Source organism: Chelmon rostratus, chromosome 3 (assembly GCF_017976325.1).
Source record: "Chelmon rostratus isolate fCheRos1 chromosome 3, fCheRos1.pri, whole genome shotgun sequence".
Taxonomy (NCBI): Eukaryota; Metazoa; Chordata; class Actinopteri; order Chaetodontiformes; family Chaetodontidae; genus Chelmon; species Chelmon rostratus.
In genome coordinates this window covers 23,536,772-23,556,532 of record NC_055660.1, presented here as the reverse complement: position 1 = coordinate 23,556,532, position 19,761 = coordinate 23,536,772, and the positions used below count along the sequence as shown (strand labels likewise).

At 42.3% G+C, this 19,761-nt stretch overlaps 1 protein-coding gene across 3 annotated transcripts; it reads right to left on the bottom strand.

Annotated features, from left to right (window-relative positions):
• Positions 1 to 1,063: 1,063 nt before the first annotated feature.
• On the bottom strand, positions 1,064 to 18,869 carry LOC121603897 (meiosis regulator and mRNA stability factor 1). Of its 3 annotated transcripts, none has more exons than XM_041933173.1 (27): positions 18,821 to 18,869; positions 18,017 to 18,227; positions 16,720 to 17,616; positions 16,376 to 16,538; positions 15,907 to 16,121; positions 15,360 to 15,477; positions 15,098 to 15,270; positions 14,253 to 14,777; positions 12,087 to 12,241; positions 11,770 to 11,931; positions 11,416 to 11,602; positions 11,093 to 11,271; positions 10,891 to 10,971; positions 10,515 to 10,754; positions 9,601 to 9,720; positions 9,319 to 9,497; positions 8,975 to 9,195; positions 8,731 to 8,873; positions 8,370 to 8,503; positions 7,929 to 8,131; positions 7,515 to 7,742; positions 6,667 to 6,906; positions 6,293 to 6,544; positions 5,109 to 5,169; positions 4,866 to 4,988; positions 4,475 to 4,636; positions 1,064 to 4,097 (listed from the first exon to the last, which is right to left on the bottom strand). In XM_041933173.1, the coding sequence occupies exons 2-27, from the start codon at positions 18,170 to 18,172 to the stop codon at positions 3,892 to 3,894; spliced, it is 5,523 nt and encodes a 1,840-aa protein (XP_041789107.1). In that variant the 5' UTR covers positions 18,173 to 18,227; positions 18,821 to 18,869; the 3' UTR covers positions 1,064 to 3,891. The 3 variants fall into 3 exon arrangements, with proteins under 3 accessions (XP_041789107.1, XP_041789108.1, XP_041789109.1); XM_041933174.1 differs by having other exon boundaries at positions 4,884 to 4,988; XM_041933175.1 differs by having other exon boundaries at positions 14,253 to 14,384.
• Positions 18,870 to 19,761: the final 892 nt, after the last annotated feature.

Here is a 19,761-nt window from a genome sequence, read left to right as displayed (position 1 = left end):
CAGAACTTCAAAGAGGCCAAATCATCTGTGTCCAAACAGCAAGTGCAACACTTTCATCAAAACTAGATCAATAATTCACCATGTCTAAAAATGCACAAACTGCATAGACAAAGAGGAACAGTGAGGATAATTTTAAACCAATAGGAATATGATGGACATATATAGTGTACAGTGCTGTGCAAAAGGAAAAAACACACAGCAGTGTTTGAGTTCATCTTCTGAGGTTCTGAACAATGCAGCCAAGCGAAGCACGATCATTACAGTTTAAAGTTTTTTCCAAATCCCTCCTGTATAATGTGTATCATATACTTACAGTAAACCCACTGACACTTCAGAGATCTGCTAGATGTTTTGTGGACTAAACATGCTGAATCCTCCTAATTTAGTGTTACAGAAAATATATATGAAATACAATCAGACAAAATAATACATTTAAAACGTGTCCAAAATTGCATTTCACTCTCCAGAGGCTAATGCTAACTGGCATGCAACTTCACATGACCCACGTTTGGAGTTTCCACTTGTGACTGTTCATTTTTTTGGTTAAGCCCTGTATTTTTTTATTTTTTAAATGGTCTGATGCTTACTCATTCACCCAGCCACCACATTACTGGCCATACTGACATCACCTCAGCCAACAGCTACTGGGAATTACTGACTGTGGTAGTATGACATCATTCATAGATATTATGGATATTGCTGACAAACAACTTGCATCCTCTGAATTTAGTCTTGCGTTTTTATGATAAACACCAGGAAATGAATGCAATTCTCTTGTAAATGCCTACAATAGACAGTGTATGTTTGAGTGTATTTAGGACATTAGTGACTCATGTCAAGCAAAGTGTTGCCCTTTGTCACTTTACCTTCCTTCTGATGACTTAGCGTTCTGTAGTAGTAGTGAATTTATGAAGGTCCTAATGTTGAATATCAAACAAATATGCAGAAAATAAGCTGAAACTACCTGTACATATATGTTTAAATAAAGAGCATCTTTCAGGATTATACTGAGTAATTTGATTCTTTCAAAATCAACCACAAAAACATGGAGACGAGGCAGAAATGATGCTTGTGAAATTTATTTACGGAAATCTTTTTGGTCCCTTCAACAACACTGGACTGTTACAGCAGCTTCTGGTGCAGTGAGGCAGTAAAGCGGTGCGACAGAGGGGGGAGGTGAATGCAGAGAGGACACATCAGTGAGACATTTGTTAACCAGGTAAACAAAAAATAATCACAAGGCAGGAGTTTTAAGGACACTGCTGAATAAAAGAAAAACTGTGCAACATGAAAACTGAATAAGGTCAGACATAAACAAACGGAGGTAAAGACACAAACTAATTTCATGAACCAAAACTATGCAAAAGTGCATATTTTGACAGGGACAATAGCTTCTCACTGATGTAACCAAAACAAAGAGGAAGCTTACAGAGAAGTTAAATGCATTCATCTGAGTTAGTTGCCACTGCTGTACTCTAAGGGAGAGCTAGGGTTTTGTTCAAATTCACAAAAAGGAATACATTCTTACTGCCAAAGTTAAATCTTCACAGTTCTTCTGAGCATTTTCATCCCCTTTCTATCATTACCAATTATAAATCATTAACAATTCTGAGCTGCTCATACCCGAATCAAAGAAGTTTCCAGACAGTCAGTAAAACACCGCGGGGGACACCTGAACCCCAACAGCCCTCATTAAAAACATTTTGATTAGCATCTCAGACATTTTGGTGAGTTGGCAGGTGGAATCTCTCAGCTTTTAAGGCTTTTTCACACCAAGTCAAAATCAAGTCTGACAAAGGAAACGCATGTCCAACACAGCTAACACTGAAACTGGGCAGAAAATGATAAAATGGGCTCTTACCCATTCTTTGCACCTTTTCTTAGAACACAACACCCTCTTGACTTCGGCGGCGCTTGGATTGTGCTAAAACGTCCAGCCGACATCATCTGGTGGCAATTCAGCAGCCAGCAGTCTTGTAAACACTTGAGACAGAGGAAAACGGAGAAACCAACACACATCACTAAGTAAAAACTTCTCTACACATGATGCAAGGGATGGGGAGGTGCGATGGCGATTCCTTTGGCACCGTGGCAAATACAAGCCATTGTAAAAGCCCGGCAAATTCCAGAGAGCCGCAGAGGGTCCTCTGTGTGTACGTCAGTCTGTTCAGGAGGCTTCCCAGAACCCCCAAGGTGCTTCACAAACAGCCTACCTACCGCCTCCCGTCCCATCTCTTATCCCTAAAAACTCACAACCTTTCACCTTGTCTCTAAAAATCAAAAACTAGGAGTGATCACTGCTCCCCTCCAACTCTTCAACTCAGGCAGTGCGGACGTCACCATAGATGCAGCAACTACCAGCAACAAGGTTAACTCAAAAAAACCTTGAGCTTTTACGTGGCAACTGTAAGGGTGACGGCGAACCCTTAAGATCCCTAAAACATGGTGGAAATAAAAGACTGATCTTAAAGAATGTCTTCCCATCATCTGTTCCTGTCTGCTCCTCCTGGGCTTACACCAAGCATAAACTCATTTATGCACACCATGCATATTTCACACCACCTACTCCAGTGTAAACCACACACAGACGAAATGCAGCTAAAAGAACACAAACACACTGGCTGCTGGCTCAAGCTGAACAATCAAAGTATATCTCAATTCCTGTTGCCCGAGTACACACCTGGCTGGAGCCACTTTCCCTTTCAGGCCCTCATCAGTGGCCCCTGGAGAGACGAGCCGAAATCTTCGCAATAAATTAAGTCAGTGTACGACAAGAAGAAAAATTCCTGAGAGCAGCGCTTGTCGCAATATCAATCGAAACCTCACCATGCATACTTAAACTGTTCAAAATCTGTTAGCTTCCACTAACAAAAGCCACCATCGGAACAGTTATATGTGTGTTAATCTCTTCAGTCCATCATTGAATTGCCACCAAATACATCACACAATTAGGCCAAATTCTACCACAGACTACAAAATACACAGCATTATACAAAAGCAACTGAAAATACTGTCGTCAGGCTGCTTTGCAACAGAGAGAAAAGTCAAGAATAGACGTCAAAGAGAAGCTACAGCTTTAGAAATCTTTACCCAAGACAAGACTGAAAGAATGAAACGGGCAGGTTGCTTGGCGGCCAGTTTGGTTGCCGTGTCTACAGTGACCTACAAAGCAAAATATCCAAAGATTTGAAATGAGTTCAAAAATGAATGAATGTCTCAAATTAAATGCTCTGTCTTTGGGGACGCAGCAAGGAAGCATGCAGGAAGGTTTCTCAATATGGTACATGAACAAAACATCTCTTTAAACCTTCTGTTATTCCACAAGCTTATAAACTGAGACTGGGTGTAACTACATTTCTTGGATTTAACATAGAAAACTTAGTTACTCATCCCTAGAGTTCCTCCCAATATTACCTAATACTCTGTATTCAGTGACAGCTAACTCATTTTTAGACTCTGCCTTCCCTGAAAGCCATCAAATGTCCTTTGACTCAAAGTGGCTCTAAACTGAAGATGAGCATTCATGGAAATAGAATTTAACTTCCCTCCAGGTGAAATCAAACACAGGTTACAGTAGATTGATTTGGCAAATTAAAGAATTGCAGAAAATCTGCAAGAAAAAAAAAAAATCACAGCTGAGTGAACGTCATCGGAAGAACACACCGATTGTGAAACAAGCAAACAAAGACAACAGAGATGGCCAACATGTGGTTAAGAAGAAAGCAGAAGAATGCAACAGCCTGTTAGGATGTAGAGGGACAACACCAATGCTCTTCTGGGGTCACATCTGTGAAGTGTGTGTTCAGTGAAGCCGGTCAACTCTTGTGTTTAGAGTTTACACTATGTTTGAAGTAGTATTGCTTTGTGTGTTGTGAGAGTGAGAGAAAAGGATCAGAGGCCTGCTGTGAAGGAGAAGTTGGCAGCTAGCTTAATTCTACTGCGTGTGCCTCTTCGGCTGGGACTGTCCACGGACGAGAGGGTCTTTATGTCGGGCGGCGGTGGAGGTTTGGTGACTGCAGGGTCTTCTGTCCTGCCAGGCTGCTCACATGGATCAGATGTGCTGTCAGCAACAGCTGCCACCTCCGTTTCATCGCTCACTGAAATCACACACAAGTACAGACTGAGTTTACACCTACTGAAAGACAGGAAAGGTGCAAATTAAGTGTGTCATACTCATTAAAATGTATTTTTGTTCTGCCTCCTGCCTCGCTGTGCCTCTTCGCTCGTCACCTCACATTGATTTTTTTAAGTAAGCATCCGGATCAGCATTAAAATACACAAAGTGATAGGCTGTTTGTTTGCTAAGGTGTTCAGCACTTTGGGAAAATATCACTTAATTGGGATTCAGGCCAAAAATAAATTACTTTAAGTAGTCAACAGGGGTACAAATTCTATCAAACCTGCAATACTATCAGAATAATCGTACTATTACCTGATATAGGCTTAAAATGAAACTTGATTAATTAAAACTGACCTGTCGGTGGAGTCTTCTCCTCAAAGTGAATCAGGTCTGCCTCCTGGAGGAGAACGGGGTCGGGGTGGAGCTGAGGTGATGGTAGGCAGGATGGTACAGGACCACACAGCAGGTCTTCTGGTGTTAGACACAGCAGCTCCGACTCTGCTGCTGCGTCGCCACCTGGCAGGTAACACAGTTTTGTTTCAGATATATTTTACTCGAGAGAGAGTGACTGAGAGCAGAGCTATCTTTAAAATCAGGCCATTGCTGTGAGTCAAACATTATTTTCATCTCCTTATTATTGTTTTTTTAAACTGGTACAGTTTTATCAATATTTTTTTTTACTTCACTATATTTTTAAATCATGACCCAAAAAAATAAAACTAAATAAAAATCTTGACATAAATACTTGTGTGTCCTGTCTCACTTGGACTCTGGGCTCCAGAAGTTGTGTTGCTAACTGGGCTGTCTCTCGGGCTCTCCAAGTTCTCTCCTGGCAAGGGGCTGTTGGGGGCTGAAGAGCTTGCCTTTGCTAAAGAAAAAACACAGATGCGCGCGCACACACACACACACACACACACAGATCCATATTATACAGCTGCCACACACTGAGCGTGTCTGAGACTTAAACAAACAAACCCATCACCTTTACCTTTCATATCGTTCTTCAAAACGATAATCCTCTTGCGACCGTGCCCTTTGATCCAGACAACCTGATGATGACACCAAACAATCAGAGAAAATATGTTGAGACAAGAACAGAAAACTAGAAGGACTGTATAAGATTTAATTATGCAGTATTACGTTAAAGCATCAAATATAATACTTAAGTAACACCAGCAGATCTTACAAGATCGCAAGAACGGTCATTGGTGCCTGAGTAATGCATTCCCACCATTCAATCAGGGGGAGTAAAGCGATGGTTATACTACCCCACTTCTTGTCTCTGTAAAAATTAACTTCTCATCACACAGTCCCCACAATCAGGTGATTATATTTAAACATCCTATATCATTGATCACTTTACTATTTTCCGCAACTAACAATTTGATCATTTGCCACATCATGGTTTGGCTGTCAATCACAGTGTGTCGATCATCCACATGGGAGTCTGACTGTTTACTAAGATGAGAAACAAACCATTCAGCTGAACTGTGATCATGGGCCGATCATAGAACATAGGAAAAGATAGGCCAGTGAATGTTAAATGAACCTGCTTGGCCCACTGAATCCAGCCAAATATTACATTAGTTTGAAGTAGGACTGTACTATTGAAGTAATTTGTGAGTGCCAGCCCGCGCACTTAAAGCTAGCTCGCTGATCGGACAGGATTGAGCTGTGGAGATGGGACATTCGCGAAGGACTCGAACCAAAGAGTCTGCTCTTTTAAATGCAATGTGGCTTTTGATATTTTGCATTAGCCCTGTTTGTTTTACCTATTTGGGATGTAGTGGAGGATAAACACATGTAAATTCAGTTTACCACCATTTTTTAAATGCAACATATGGTTTACTCACCTTTTTATGAGTTTTTCATTACTTAACATTGGACAGTTTAGCCAGGAGACATTTATAGTTTACCCACTTTTTATTTTCTACTACATCCCCTCTGATTTTGTCCAATTACCGTTAATATCTCAGGCTAATTTTCTGACTTAGTCCAAGAGGTTAGGTTGTCTAGAAATGCAGGAAATGTTTTAAATTATATTGTTGTCTCTTGGAGAGGACCCCCAGATACCCCATAAATTATGTATCTTTCCAAGTTTGTTCCCCCATTTTAAAACATAACCAGACACCCATGATTGCAGTTTAAATAACTAATGACATTGATTCCCACCTGTGGAATGGCACTGAGCAGCTCATCAGTGCTCATGTATCCATAGAAACGTGGTTCAAGGCTGCAGCCTGTGAATTTGTTATAAGCCCCATGGAAATCAGTCAGGAAGATCTGGTTGTAATGATAGGTATGGAGCAGGGCGCGTACGTCACGGGCAAACTGGTATAGCCGGGTCAGCCTCACCCACTCCTCACCACGACCACTGGTGGTGTCACCAGCTTTGTTGTTGTCATCACATTCATTATAGTACAACTGTGGAAGAAGAGAGATCAAAAATACTGTCATCTTAGCCTCTGTGTGGGAGAACAGGTATACTAGAGCTTTTTAAAGGAGCTTTAAGAAGATACAAGAAACAAACTCCAACTTCCACTCACCTCCACAAGGTAGGGCAGGCTCTTGAGTAATTCACTGAGGGAGAGGAAGCCATATTCACACGGGTTGAGAGGGGCTCCATGGACAGCCAGGTAATGCTCGCTCAGAACTTCCACTCGGAGACCGATGGTAACCTGCTCCTCATCTTGGGACATGAGCAGATCCAGTAACTGGGAGGTCAGTGAGCGCAAAGACTTCCTGTTGATCAACTGCACTTCCCGACCCTCAGAGCCATCCACCACCTTGAAACAGAAAGAAAGTGGCTGCTTGTTTATTATATTGTCCTAAGAGTGATTTAGAAAAACACAGAGGACCATGAACAGTGCAGTTCAAGTGTCTGTAAGTCACTCTACGTCACTCAAAAGAATATATTTTCCAGGAGGTCATTGGGGACATTTTCAACAAAAATCATACTGAACTTGCATTTAAATGTTTGTTGTGCTGTTGTGCTTTGCCATCAGCTCATAGAAACGTCATGTCTTCTCCAGGACTTCACCTTGTTTTTGTCTTTCATTCTGGTGAATTTGTTGTAGAGTTTGGCAATTCTATACCAGGTTATGTGACAGTTTCTAAATGAACATTTCCCCTCAGCGGGTTATTGTCTTTAATGCATGATGGCCAGGATCATTAATGAGCTAGTAAAACTTGCCAAAGGAGATGTAGCGTTCTACTGGATGCCAGATGACAAACATATCCAAAAGCAGGGAATATAATTTATAACAAAATGAAGACTCTTGTGACAAAAAGTGGTATCAACTCTATGTGAGGCATGAATAACCACAGTGCAATGAAAATTGAACAGAAGTAATGTAACCATTTAATCAACCAGACCAAATACAGCTGACTTCACCTTGACAACATGGCAGAGTTTGGTCAGCAGAGCTGGCAGGGAGCTGGCGTCATAGTCCTGCAGGCGTAGACCATAACCAAAGGTCTTGCTGTACTCGGTGAGCAGCCGGCTGACAGGGAGGCTGGAGTTCTTCTGAGCCCGAAGCAGCTTGACCAGCTGAGCCGCCAGAGCCTTGATACGCTCCACTTCTGTCAGGGTCAGCACTTTCTCCTCACCACACTCCAACACCTGATGAAAGTCAGGGAAAGGTTTTACATTTTCTTGGGATGATATCCTGGGAATATAGAATTTCGAGGGACATCGTTACACACCAGTAATACACTTTGATACCTCTGCCTCAATGTACTGTGTTGGAGCACAAAAGACCACAAGGAATATATTATACTGTCCAAACATGCTGTCTTCCTAACTCACCATCAGTATATCGGGGATTGCCTCAAAGAGTTCCATGAGCTTGGTGAAGCCGTAGTAGCTGAGCTTGCACTGACGACCAAAGTGATGGTGGTAGGTGGGGATGAACTTACTGAAGGGCATTCGGCAGTGAGGCTGGTGACGGAGAAGGTCTACCACCTCCTTCCCAAATTGCTTAGTGCGCTCCATTTCCTCCACTGTACGCTCTGTAGGGAAATAACAGCGAATTCAGTGAAATCTAAATAAAAAATTAAACCCGAAATGAACCATTTACATTTGTTCATACTGGAGGAGTTTTTTAACTTTAATGAGCTTATATTTAACAATATAAGGTTATATATGTAACAATTCTACAAATGCTTATTGAATATTATTGTTACCATTTTATTACTTAACATAACACTTCAATGATCTTTTTTTTTTTTATAACTTGTCTAAATGGACCTCTCTTGGGAACAGAGATGACTGTGTCCATGTCCTGATGTGTAATAGTGATGGTGGTGTCAGGGATCTCGGTCAGCAGGTCCATCAGGTCACATATGCCATAGTCGATTACCCTCCAGTCTCTAGAGAAGCACCTGATACAAAAGTATAAGAATACATTACAAATATTTGCAACACTGATGATCCATACGTATACTTGCCACTCACACTGGCATTTGTTTTTTCCTGCTGTTAACGAGGGGAATCCACAGACAATCCAACAGGCAAATTCCTAGCATTTATTTGAATACAATTAAACCTTCTACAAAACACAAAGGCAATATGGTGACATCATCTAAAGCTCCATGCAATGTTGACTGACCAATGGTATGCCTGCATGAAGTCCTTGATCGCCACTTGTTTGCTGGCTTGAAATTTTAGAAGTTTGAGGAGGTCCTGGGTGAAGCGTTTCACTTGAGCACGATGGGTCAGGGTCAGTAAACGCTTGGTGCCCATACCCAAGATCTGGCAACGAAAATTAAAAACACACAATGTACAATGTACAATTAGGATTGGTTAAAAAGTACAATTACATGCAATCCTCATTAATCCATCCATCTTAATACCTGCAGGACATGTGGCACGGCCTCCAGAAGCTCCAGCAGCTTGGTGTAGCCATAGTCAGAGACGCGGCACTGCTTGGCAAAGTGATGGTGGTATGAGGGTATGAACTTGCTCATGGGCATGATGCAAGAGGGCTGACTCTTCAACAGGTCAATAATCTCTCTGCTGAACTGGATGAGCTGTGGGTTGCCAACTGGACTCTTGCAGCGTTGAATCCACGGCTCTACAGAGGAAAAAAAGAAAATGTAACAAACAGGTATATCTTACTGGTTAAGGCAGCACTATGTAGGTGCTGTAGGAAATGTCAATAAACATCCAATAGATTCCAGAGTTTAAATGTTCATACCGGAGTTTGGTGCTGGTGGTTTGTTGTGGATCCACTTGATGACTTTGAAGCCATTCTGAGCTGTGACAATTGTGATACTGGGAACACAGGTAATGAGGTGCTCCAGAGGAACACCACCCTCCAGCGTCTCATTGCCCAGCTGCAGAGGGCAGAATTGTGCCGCATAGCAGTTTGGAAAACTAAATGGAAAACGTACCAAGTTATTTATTTTATAATGTCTGAAAACATGCTGTGTTTGATTAAAAAAAAAGTTTGTACATGAATTAAAGAGCTGGTTGTCACCTGAGTAATGGTAGAGTTCCTTCGTGTGACTGCAACAGACTGTGGACCTCAGAGGCCAAGGAGCTCAGAGACATCACAACAAAAGGTATTTTATAGGAGTCAGGGTCAAAGTCAGCCTCACTAAAAAAAAACAAAAAAAAGATAACACACAATCAGACATAGAGACGGGATGACAGTGAGTTGAAAGTGTTCAGTTCAGAGAAAGGTGGTTGCGAGAATTCCTGCAAGTGTGAGTGAGGTACATAACAAGTCAGTGGCCAAAAATACAGGCCTGCTATTAACCTGTGCTGATACCAGATTTTAGTACTTGTTTTTGCCACTGACAGGCTGAGATTGTTCTTCTAAGTTTCTGACAACATTAAGGAAAGGATCCCTAGAGACGGACCTTTTGCTAAAGAATAAGATCCTTTTGGTTTAACCAGAAACAGCTGCTATAATCGCTCTCGCCAAAGCCACCAGACTCCATTTACAGAAAGAGTAATTTTATCTTTGTAAAACACACATCATTCAAACTCGACAGAAATAAAATAAAACTCCACCAAAACTTTCCACTGTTCCAACAATCACCACCGACTGTTTGGTTGAAACAAACTCTTACTTCACCAAGTAAGGAGAAGAGTGAGAGGGAGGGCAGACCTCAGCAAAGCAGTGGGGGGAAAGCAGCATGTAGAGCCAGAATATTTTCACATCTAACTTATTATTTTCTCAGACATTATGAGTGAAGAGACTGAAATATGTATGTATATGACTTCAGATTTTCCTGGTAAAAACAGAAACACTGTTATGATACATAATTTTTTAAAACTTTATTTTACTTTATTTGACAAAAATGAGTGGTAATTCAGTGTGTTGACATGTTCGTGAAATAAGCAACTAACCAGAATATCATATATATAATGTAAAATTCTACTAACCTGAAGTCCTGTTGTGTGTAGTGTTTTCTGCAGACAGGTTCATGGTACTCCAGCTCCTCAAACACCACGGGGCTGCCACTAGCAGAGGAGGAGCCCTCCTGGGACTGGGAAGATCCCAGTGGACTCTGGCGAATCTGGCTGCTGGGCAGGAGACACACAAGCCTGGAGCCTCCCTGTTCTCGCACTGCCACCACCTCTGGTAGCCTGTACAGATCTCCAATCACAAGCTTACGGGAGTATCTGGATAGAGGAAAATAGAGCATACAGTTTGAAAGCACAAATTTCTTTGAAATGCATTTTATCATTCTGGAATTCTTACAGTCCAAGTACAACTTAATTATGACAGAAGTTGTTGAGTTGAGACAAAGCTGCTTACTTTTTCTCATAGATCTCAGTGAACTTAAAGAGGGGAAGGCAATTGGCAGGTGCATCATGAAGAATGCTGATGATCTCAGTACTGTATAATAAAAAAGGTGAAATTTAACATAATCCAAACCAGAAAAGATGAGGAAAATATATATTTGTATCTCATATTTGAAAGTTCCATGAAGCCCAAACTCAACTATGCTCAACCGTACCTGAGCATGGCAAGGGATTTTCTGCTGCCACCAGTGATAAGAGACACCTGAATGCGCTTGCCTCCGATCTTGTAACGGTGCAGACCACTGACAGCACTTATGGCCTGCTGCAGGAACACCATCTGTATTGTGGCCTTCAGCTGATAATCAGTGTGGGGGCTAAGTTCCACAGCTTTTACCTAGACAAAACAAGTCACACCACAAGGAGGTGTTTTGAGACAAGGGGGGGGGGTCTCATTTCCACAGACAATCCTACTGAAAGCAAACATACAGGTGTGTTTGATCTATACATCAATCAATACAATAACTGGAGTAGGTCTTACCCGACCATATCGGGAGAAGGTGTCATGAAGTGTCTGCTGCAGATCCTTGCGGGACATTCTATAGTCCAGGTTGGCCACCTGGACCTCTGCCCCATCTGAGAAAGGCTCAGGGGGACCTTCGGGACACGGGCTACGAGGGGCAGCCAGGAGGGGTGATGACCGACTGGACAGGCATGGGGATGCACTCCTTTTGTTAGACGAGGGGAAGACAAATTTAAAGTAATAACTAAACTTGCATCTAATATCATGGGGGGGGCTGAAGAATTTGAATGTAACATTAGCAGCATGTCACCTCCGGAACAATTAATGCTGTAGGCCAACTTAAGTAGGACTGATTCAAACCCAATAAATTACCTGGATGACCAGGAGCCCTGGGACAGCACGAGGGGACTGAAGCTCCTGTGCAGGTTCAACTTGCTAAAAGCTGACGGGGTGCTAATCTGGAACTCCCCTGAACTCCTGTCTCCTTGTTCAACGGGGGATTCAGTCACATTCTGAGGGTTGGAGCCTTCTCTTCTACACAGACAGATGAAAAAAGAGAGGGATTATGAGTAAAGCACGTTAGGCTTGCAGCAGTAGTCTGTTACCACTGTTACATGGTGTTCTTAGAGCTTTAATCTTGATCCAAAGACATTCTTCTCTCTCTAATGGCCCCTTTCCCCAATATGTACCTCCTCCTGTACATGGATTCTCCAGGGAGGGCTGGCTTGGACAGCTGCTCCAGGACACCTGTCTCACCATTACTATGGGGGGAAGAGGAAGCAGCACGTCCTTTCTCCAGGTGGTGGAAGCCCATTCTGGGCTTGCCCTCCAAACTACCCAGCTCCTGGATCAGAGAGAGGCAGCAGGTGTTAATACTGTATGTATGTATAATGCTTCCTGGATGGAGAGTGCTGATGTGTTTGTGTACATGCTAGGGCTGCCCAAACTGGCCAAAAACACATATGTTTGAACCAGTCGAATATCTATTTTAGCACATTATGTCCATAATAGCAAAAACCAATACAACTTGAGACATACTACTTATATATTATTTCAACATTAACATGTCTTTTAAAAGATCTACATAGCTACATACTACAAAATAAACACATATAATGTCCTATGCCATGTTGTTGACTCACATTTAATTTTCAATCAATGAAAGTGACATTGGGTGCAGAGTTTCCAGTTGGTGCTGGTTCACACATCCTGGAGGATTTCAATGGCCCGGGCAAACAGGAGGAATTCTGCTTACATATTATCTGATTATGAACCCTATTGTCCCATGTTTGTGTCAAACTGACTAATGGGGACAAGAATTTTTGCACTTTTTCCAATATTTAGTGAGAGTGCAACATCATCCCTCCAGGCCACATTGTCAATGTATGTCCACTAAAAGTGTTTGGTTTTGTCACTGACAGGCTCAGATTTTTATTTTAAGTGTCTGACAACATTATGGAAAACAAAGAGACAGACTTTTTTGTTAAAAAGTAAGATCTGTTTTGTTTAACTGGACCAAAACCTTCTTGGTTTCTCTTTTCATCGTCCCAACAACCATAACTAACTCTGAATTTGTTGAAATAAACTAAATTCACTGAATCAGAAGAGGAGTGAGAGAGAGGACTAACATCAGAGAAGCAGTGAAAATGGCTTGAGCCAAAATATTTTCACATCTAACACTGGAATTATTTTCAACTGACTAACACGTTGGACTTGAACAGCTTTCGAGGTAACAAAACAAAAAGTAGAAATATTCTTTTTTTACCCCACAATCACATATTAATTTTCACAATTCAATGTATGGATTTTTCTACAATTCAAATATAAATTCAAAATATAGAATATCTGTTGACAGCCTGTGTGCATGCATGTGTGTGTGTCATGTGCAACGGGAAAAAATCATGCAAGGGCACAAACTGCTGTTCTGTGGTTTTAACTAGGGACGCACATTGAAAATCTACTAGCAGACTACAAAGCACAGAGAAACAGCCAAAACAAGCTGAATATTGGAATTTATATTTTGCATCTTAAGTTCTGTGAAAGGTTTGTGAACGCATTTACAGAACTAGTTTAACTTGAATGCGCAGTACTAAGTACAATGTGAGCTGCTCTGATTAAACAGCAATATGACAATAGGCCAAGCTGAAACAGCCAACAGGACTGCATACGTTACAGATGCAGGGACAGTGTTACAACTGAGAGATCTGTGTTACGTTACCTGTCATGTTGTAAAGCACAAGTACTGTACTTGAGACTAATACTGGATAAACTTTGGATTGAATTTTTTCTTTACTGTCTAACTACAGAAAGAGCTTAAAATGCCTATTCCTAATTTTCGTCTGTCTATACAGAAATCCATTTATGGTTAATTTTTCTCCAGTCTTCCACACTCGTCAATTTGGTTATATTCAAGAACCAAAAGACAAACCAAGTCAGTCACCAGCCACCAGAGATCAGTTTTAACACAGCAGAAAACTGCATGGTTCACATTCAGCCACAAAATAAATAGAAGACAGATATGAGATTTTGGACAAAACACATACCCAGTATGTCAGCAGTGACATACTGGACAAAACCCAGCCACAAAAAAAGCACAAAAGCTATGGGCTAATTCATGCATTAATATGATGAATGAACATGCAGGACAATAGGGGAATACATGAAGCACTAACCACAATTAATACATGCTACATGCTAGCACAGGCAGACAAATGAAGCTTAGCGAGCAGCTGTTAGTCAAAGCAGCAATTAGGACACTGGGGGGGAAAGAAGCTACAGTGATTTACAAAGCAGCCCAGACAAGGATAGAGGGCAATGGAGTTTAAGGGGAAGCAGGCACTGACAAGTCTGCTGACCTGATGGGGCTTGGCTGGAGCACCACCGGGAGGCCCACTGCACCCCCTCCTGGGGCTGTAGGGCCTTTCAGGCACTGGGCCTGGGGTGTGGCATGGGCGGGTTGCTCGCCGTGGCCTCCTGGGGGACCTGGGCTTCTCCAGGGGCAGAAAAGAGAAGGAGGATATAGATGGGGGAGGGCCAAACATTGACTCCTGGTTTAGATAGGTCTGGGGCAGAGTCTGAGGCTGGGGCAAGTGATGGGGCCGAGACTGAAGCTCAGGCTCAGGACTTGTATCGTCTCTGGGGCGCGGGGAGAAGGAGAGGCTGATTCGACGGCCAAACACATCCTCATTTTCCATTCGCTTGCGGGCACGCGAAGCTGCCTCAGGGCTGCCAAAACGGAGGACTGCTGTGCCGTGGGACATGCCCAGCACCTTGCCACCACAGTTGTCTGACAGGCGGCGGAGCCTGAGCTTCACCGCGTTCCGCAGGCTCTTGTCACAGTTGAAAGGGAGGTTGTGCACATAGAGGAGGTTGAAACTGGGCTGAGGGAGGGGAGGAAGAGACAGCGTGCCTGTCTGGTTTGTATAACTTACACTTAAAAAAATGAAAGCAGTACTCTTCCTTTTAGTTGCACAACAATTTGGAGAATGGCTGAAAACAATCATGAAGACCCCTTAAAGAAAATTACATAAATAAATAATTGTCAAGATGATCAAATTTACATTCCAATGGCTTCACTCTCTGCCATCTAAGCAAGTCCACGCTAAAATGAAATTCTCCTGCCAGCACCTACTTACCTTATTCAACAGAGAGTACATCAAGAAAGTATTTTTAGTCCTAATGAAGTATTTGTGAGGCCTACCTGTGCTTTGACAAGCATGCGTGGTGGCAGATCAGCTGTGATCTCCTGAAAGGCCACGTGGCAGTGGGCGTGCTGCAGCAGGGCTGAAGATGTATGGTTTCCATGGACCAGGATTACCTGGAAACCATGGCGATGGCGAAGGTCACTCAGCTCACTTGCAAAGTTCACATCAGCTGTTAACAAAGAATAGTTAACATTTATCACAAAAATGTTTGTGGTAAAAAGGCTGTAATTGATTAGAGATAATCAGGGCTGAACTCACAGGATACTAGTACAACAGTTGCAGGTGCAGTGTGGGTCTCAGCAAAGCGCCGCAGGCTCTGGCGAAGCTTGTCATCTGCAGCATTCTTGGCTGTGGCGTTGATGTGTGCAACAGTAACCTAATGAAGTGCAATTATATATTCATAGCTTCAGACGTTTTCCCTATTTTCCTGAATCTTATTTTTCTGTCATTTTTTGTGGGGAATTATTATGTAAATTATGGAGGTTAATGCCTGATGTGGAAATACATTTGACAACATCAAAGTGGTAACTTCCCTGTATTTTTCTGAAGGCTTCAATATACAGTATCTAAATTGGTGCAAAATACAATGGAATAATATGAGAGTGCCTCATATCAGCTAAGTCTGTTCAAGAAAAATTTGCCTCAACTTACTGGTAAATGTACATCTGTTTTTGTCACACAGGACCAGCTCTGCTCATCTTAAAACGGTAGCTCAATGGCAAATTACTATTCATTCAGGGTGTGGAATGGCACTAATTACTTCTAATAGCATAACTATAAAAACAAAATACATTATTGTTGATACCTGGCAGTTGTTGAGCTCTTGGATGACGGCTTTACTCTCCTTGCTGATATCACAGACACAAATGAATTCTGCCTCACGGTGGCCCTGAAAGAAACGGCTGCGAATACGCTGGACCACAGCTCCAGCTGATCGTCCGCTGGGCACGCTGCAGTTTTCAATGTCCCAGAAGACACCTACTGGAGGGATGTTCTCAGGACCACTATTCTCTGGAGAACCTAGCAGACAGTTGGCAAATGCTCATTCTAAAGAGACTTTACAGTTACAGTGCATCTCAAATTAATTATTTAATGTTATTTTACTGCAGTCGCATTTAAGATGGACTGAAGAAAATTTCATATCCACTACACTCAAATCCCAAAGAGCTTGCACTATAAAACAGTTCAATCAAGACCCTCAGACCAATCTGACATATATTCCAAGTAACAGTATATACACCGAAATTCAAAACTGTATCGTAGAGTCCACTAACCATATTTCTGGCCAGTCTTGCTGAGGCTGGTCGATGGCATGAGCATCATGCCATCAGAGGAGGTACCACAGCCATTACAAATGGGAATAGGGATAGGAGCAGTCTGGGGAACAGGAACATTGGGCCACACTTTGTCTGACTCTGACACCAGTCCATTCATGGGCTGCAAGCAAGTATAAATCGATGCAGTTGTCAGGGAAAACAGAAAAAGAACAGCAGCAACCAAAACTAGTAAGTCAAATACAAAACGTTTTAGTTTACATGACTGAGGTCATCCATGCATACAAAATAAAGTTACCCAAAGTGATCTTGATTCAAAAATACATACAATAGGCTCTACCAACCTTAAACAGGCATTCCTGGCAGTAGTGTGCCCCCTTCACACAAACCGTGCGTTCTACATTTAGGTGCATAGGATTAGAGCAGAAGTGTGCAGAGGTGGTTGTAGTGGTGATGGTGGTGGTGGCTGGGTGATCACCGAGTGTGCTTCTCTGGGATCTTCTGGCTGATGGGCAGCAGTCCACACCACAAGAGTAGTAGCCAGAAGAAGCCAGGCAAGAGCCATGCAAGGAAGTAGGTAGAGAGGAAACACAGCGCAGAGAAGAAGCCATAGGTGCTGAGGAGGTAAATATGCTGGGTTGGCTGCATGGAAGAGGTACAGATGGGTAGGTGTGCAGAAGCCCTGAGCAGCAGGAGGTATACGGGTGTGATGACATTGGCTGAGAGGTAGCAACAGAAGAGAGCAGCTGAGGTTTGTAAGCAAGACTGAGCAAAGGGTCAAGAATTTCACCTCCACTTCCGCAGCTCAGGTTATGTTTATACTGAGACCCAGATGAAGATACAGAGCAAGAGTCAGACCTGCTAATACTGCTGCTGCTGCTGCGGGCTCCCAGAGAGCTTGGGGCCATATAGACCGAGACAACACCAGCAATGCTGCTATTGCTACCAACACCACCTCCACCACCTAAAAACCCATAGCCCTCTGTCCTGCAAAAGTCACACTGAGTGCAAATGCTTACTTTGGGCCTAGCCCCCTCTTGTTGCTGCTGCTGTGGTGGTGGTGGTGGCTGTTGTTGGTGGGGGTCTTGTCTAAGTGGAGGAGGAGGCAAGCAGGGAGGGGGCAAAGGGAGAGGGGCCAGAGAGAAGGGCTGGGATGATTGGGAAGAGGAAGTATGGTGCGGAGGAGGAGGAGGGACATCTTTCAATTCCAGCACGGCCTTTCTGTTGTCCATGTAATTGTTCTGGAACAAAAAAAGACAAGTCGATTATTTTAGTAATAAACAAATTTTTGTAGATTATTGTTTGTTATCATTGAAACTTGCTAAAGGCATACAACAGTACATCTAAATAACCTGAATGGTTGTGCTATGATTATAACAGCACCCTTGCAGAGGTGATTGCACTGACCAGTATTAAACAAATTTCACATGGCTTGTCAGGGATAAATCAAAACAGAAAAAAAAGATACTGTTGCATTTCTGCCAACACTAAAAGACTGAATTTAAAGTTTGCCCCTGCACTCCATTTAACTTTGCCAGAGTTCACAATGCAAACTTATTCAATTGATTTCTCGCCTCTCCCCAGTGTCAGTGTTCTGCCAATGTGTGCGGATACCTGGACCATAGACAGATAAATACCTACTTCTTTATCTGTGTGATGAAGGGAGGTTGTCTCATTGGTTGAGAAGCAGTCTTTGAGTTTCCATAGCAGGGTGGAGGCCTCTGTTTTGGGGTGACTGAGCCATGGGTAGGGTCTAGAGCTGCATATGGATCTCTCATTTCCCAGTCCTTCCATCATACAACCCAGAGAGGTCTTTCACCATACTGTCGTCTCTTTCCTCTCTCATGCTTTCCTATACAGGGTACACAATAGTAAAATGTGTTCACAAGTTGCGCTTACATCACTTCTTAATAACCCAGCGCGCGAGTACTTCGTTCATAATGACTAAAACCTTTGTGTAACTCATCTGTGAGAGCACAGGTCGAGCAAATGCTTTTGACTTAGCAAAGCCTCGTAATGGCAGTAAATATCATCAAAGGGGGTATGTCTGTGTACATCACGCTAAGTTATGTTTGCAAAGTTTGGGCTGCTTATCTGAAGCTAACTAACGCCACAGTTTTACCGAAGCGAATTGTGAAACTCAAAACGACGGTTAGCTACAAGCTAGCTCACGTTGAGGCCATTTCTCTGAGTGTAGTTGTTGCTTACGGCAGAATTAGTTAGCTGTTTAAATAGCTAAACTGCTACCTGAAATTAGGTGAACTGGTTGCCGCGAGCTAGCGTGAGGTTTAAGCTAACAACCAGCAGCATTAGTTAGCTCGGTTAACTGACACATAAGTAGCTAACGTTACTCCCCCCACATGCTAATGCTCGTTGTCTTTACGGTGAAATCAATATTATTTGGTAATGGAAAAATATTTCCAAAATAGCAGGTAATTTCGCTACCTGACGAAGTCTCGTCTTTCACATCTTCCTCTGAGGACTGCTCCCCCCCTATCTGTCTCCCTAGAAACCCGCACCTTTTTGTAACCTACTTTTGCCAGAAAGCACGCACAGCTGTCGCAAATGTTATTGTTGCAGCTGGTGAACGATAGACGTGAAAATACTCCAGTACAATACAAAACAACTCGACTCGCATGTTGAATTTAAAACATGTGGAAGTGGTAGAGGGTCATGGACTCAAGCAGTAATATAACTATGACAATATGTTTGTTGTTTGTTTGCTAGCCTATAGATATGTATTCTTATAAATTATTATTGGACCCTTCCAATTATTTAATATATGTAATTGCAGAAAGGCACACATATGTTCAGGTTTAAATTGAGTTGTAGTTCTCAGTCACTTGATTTGATTTCTTCTATTGCATTTCTTTTTCTTGATTTGTTTGGGTAAACATGTATTGTTGAATAGAGTCAATACCTTAAATTGCTGCATCATATCATTAATAATAACTCGGTAATATAACATACAGCTTACAGCATATTGTGTTGAAGCAAAATAAGTGCTCATCATGCAGAATGTACTCACCTGCTTACCTGAATATTTCTTCCACCACTGAATAAAATATTAAAACATAAAGATTTCCCTTGGATCCCTTGGGATAAATAAAGTATATCTATCTATCTATCTATCTATCTATCTATCTATCTATCTATCTATCTATCTATCTATCTATCTATCTATCTATCTAAGACTCTAATATATAATTTAATCATTAATTTCATTAGAGAAAAGTCACTCAAAATGAAAGGCCATAACATTACTGACTGTCGCTTAGGCAATGGTGTTTCAGTATTGAAAGGACAGACAGAATCAGGTGCACTTTGTGGCACAGTAGCGCCCCCTAGCGGCTGGCAGGCGGCCAGTTCCCCTGTTGCCTGTGATG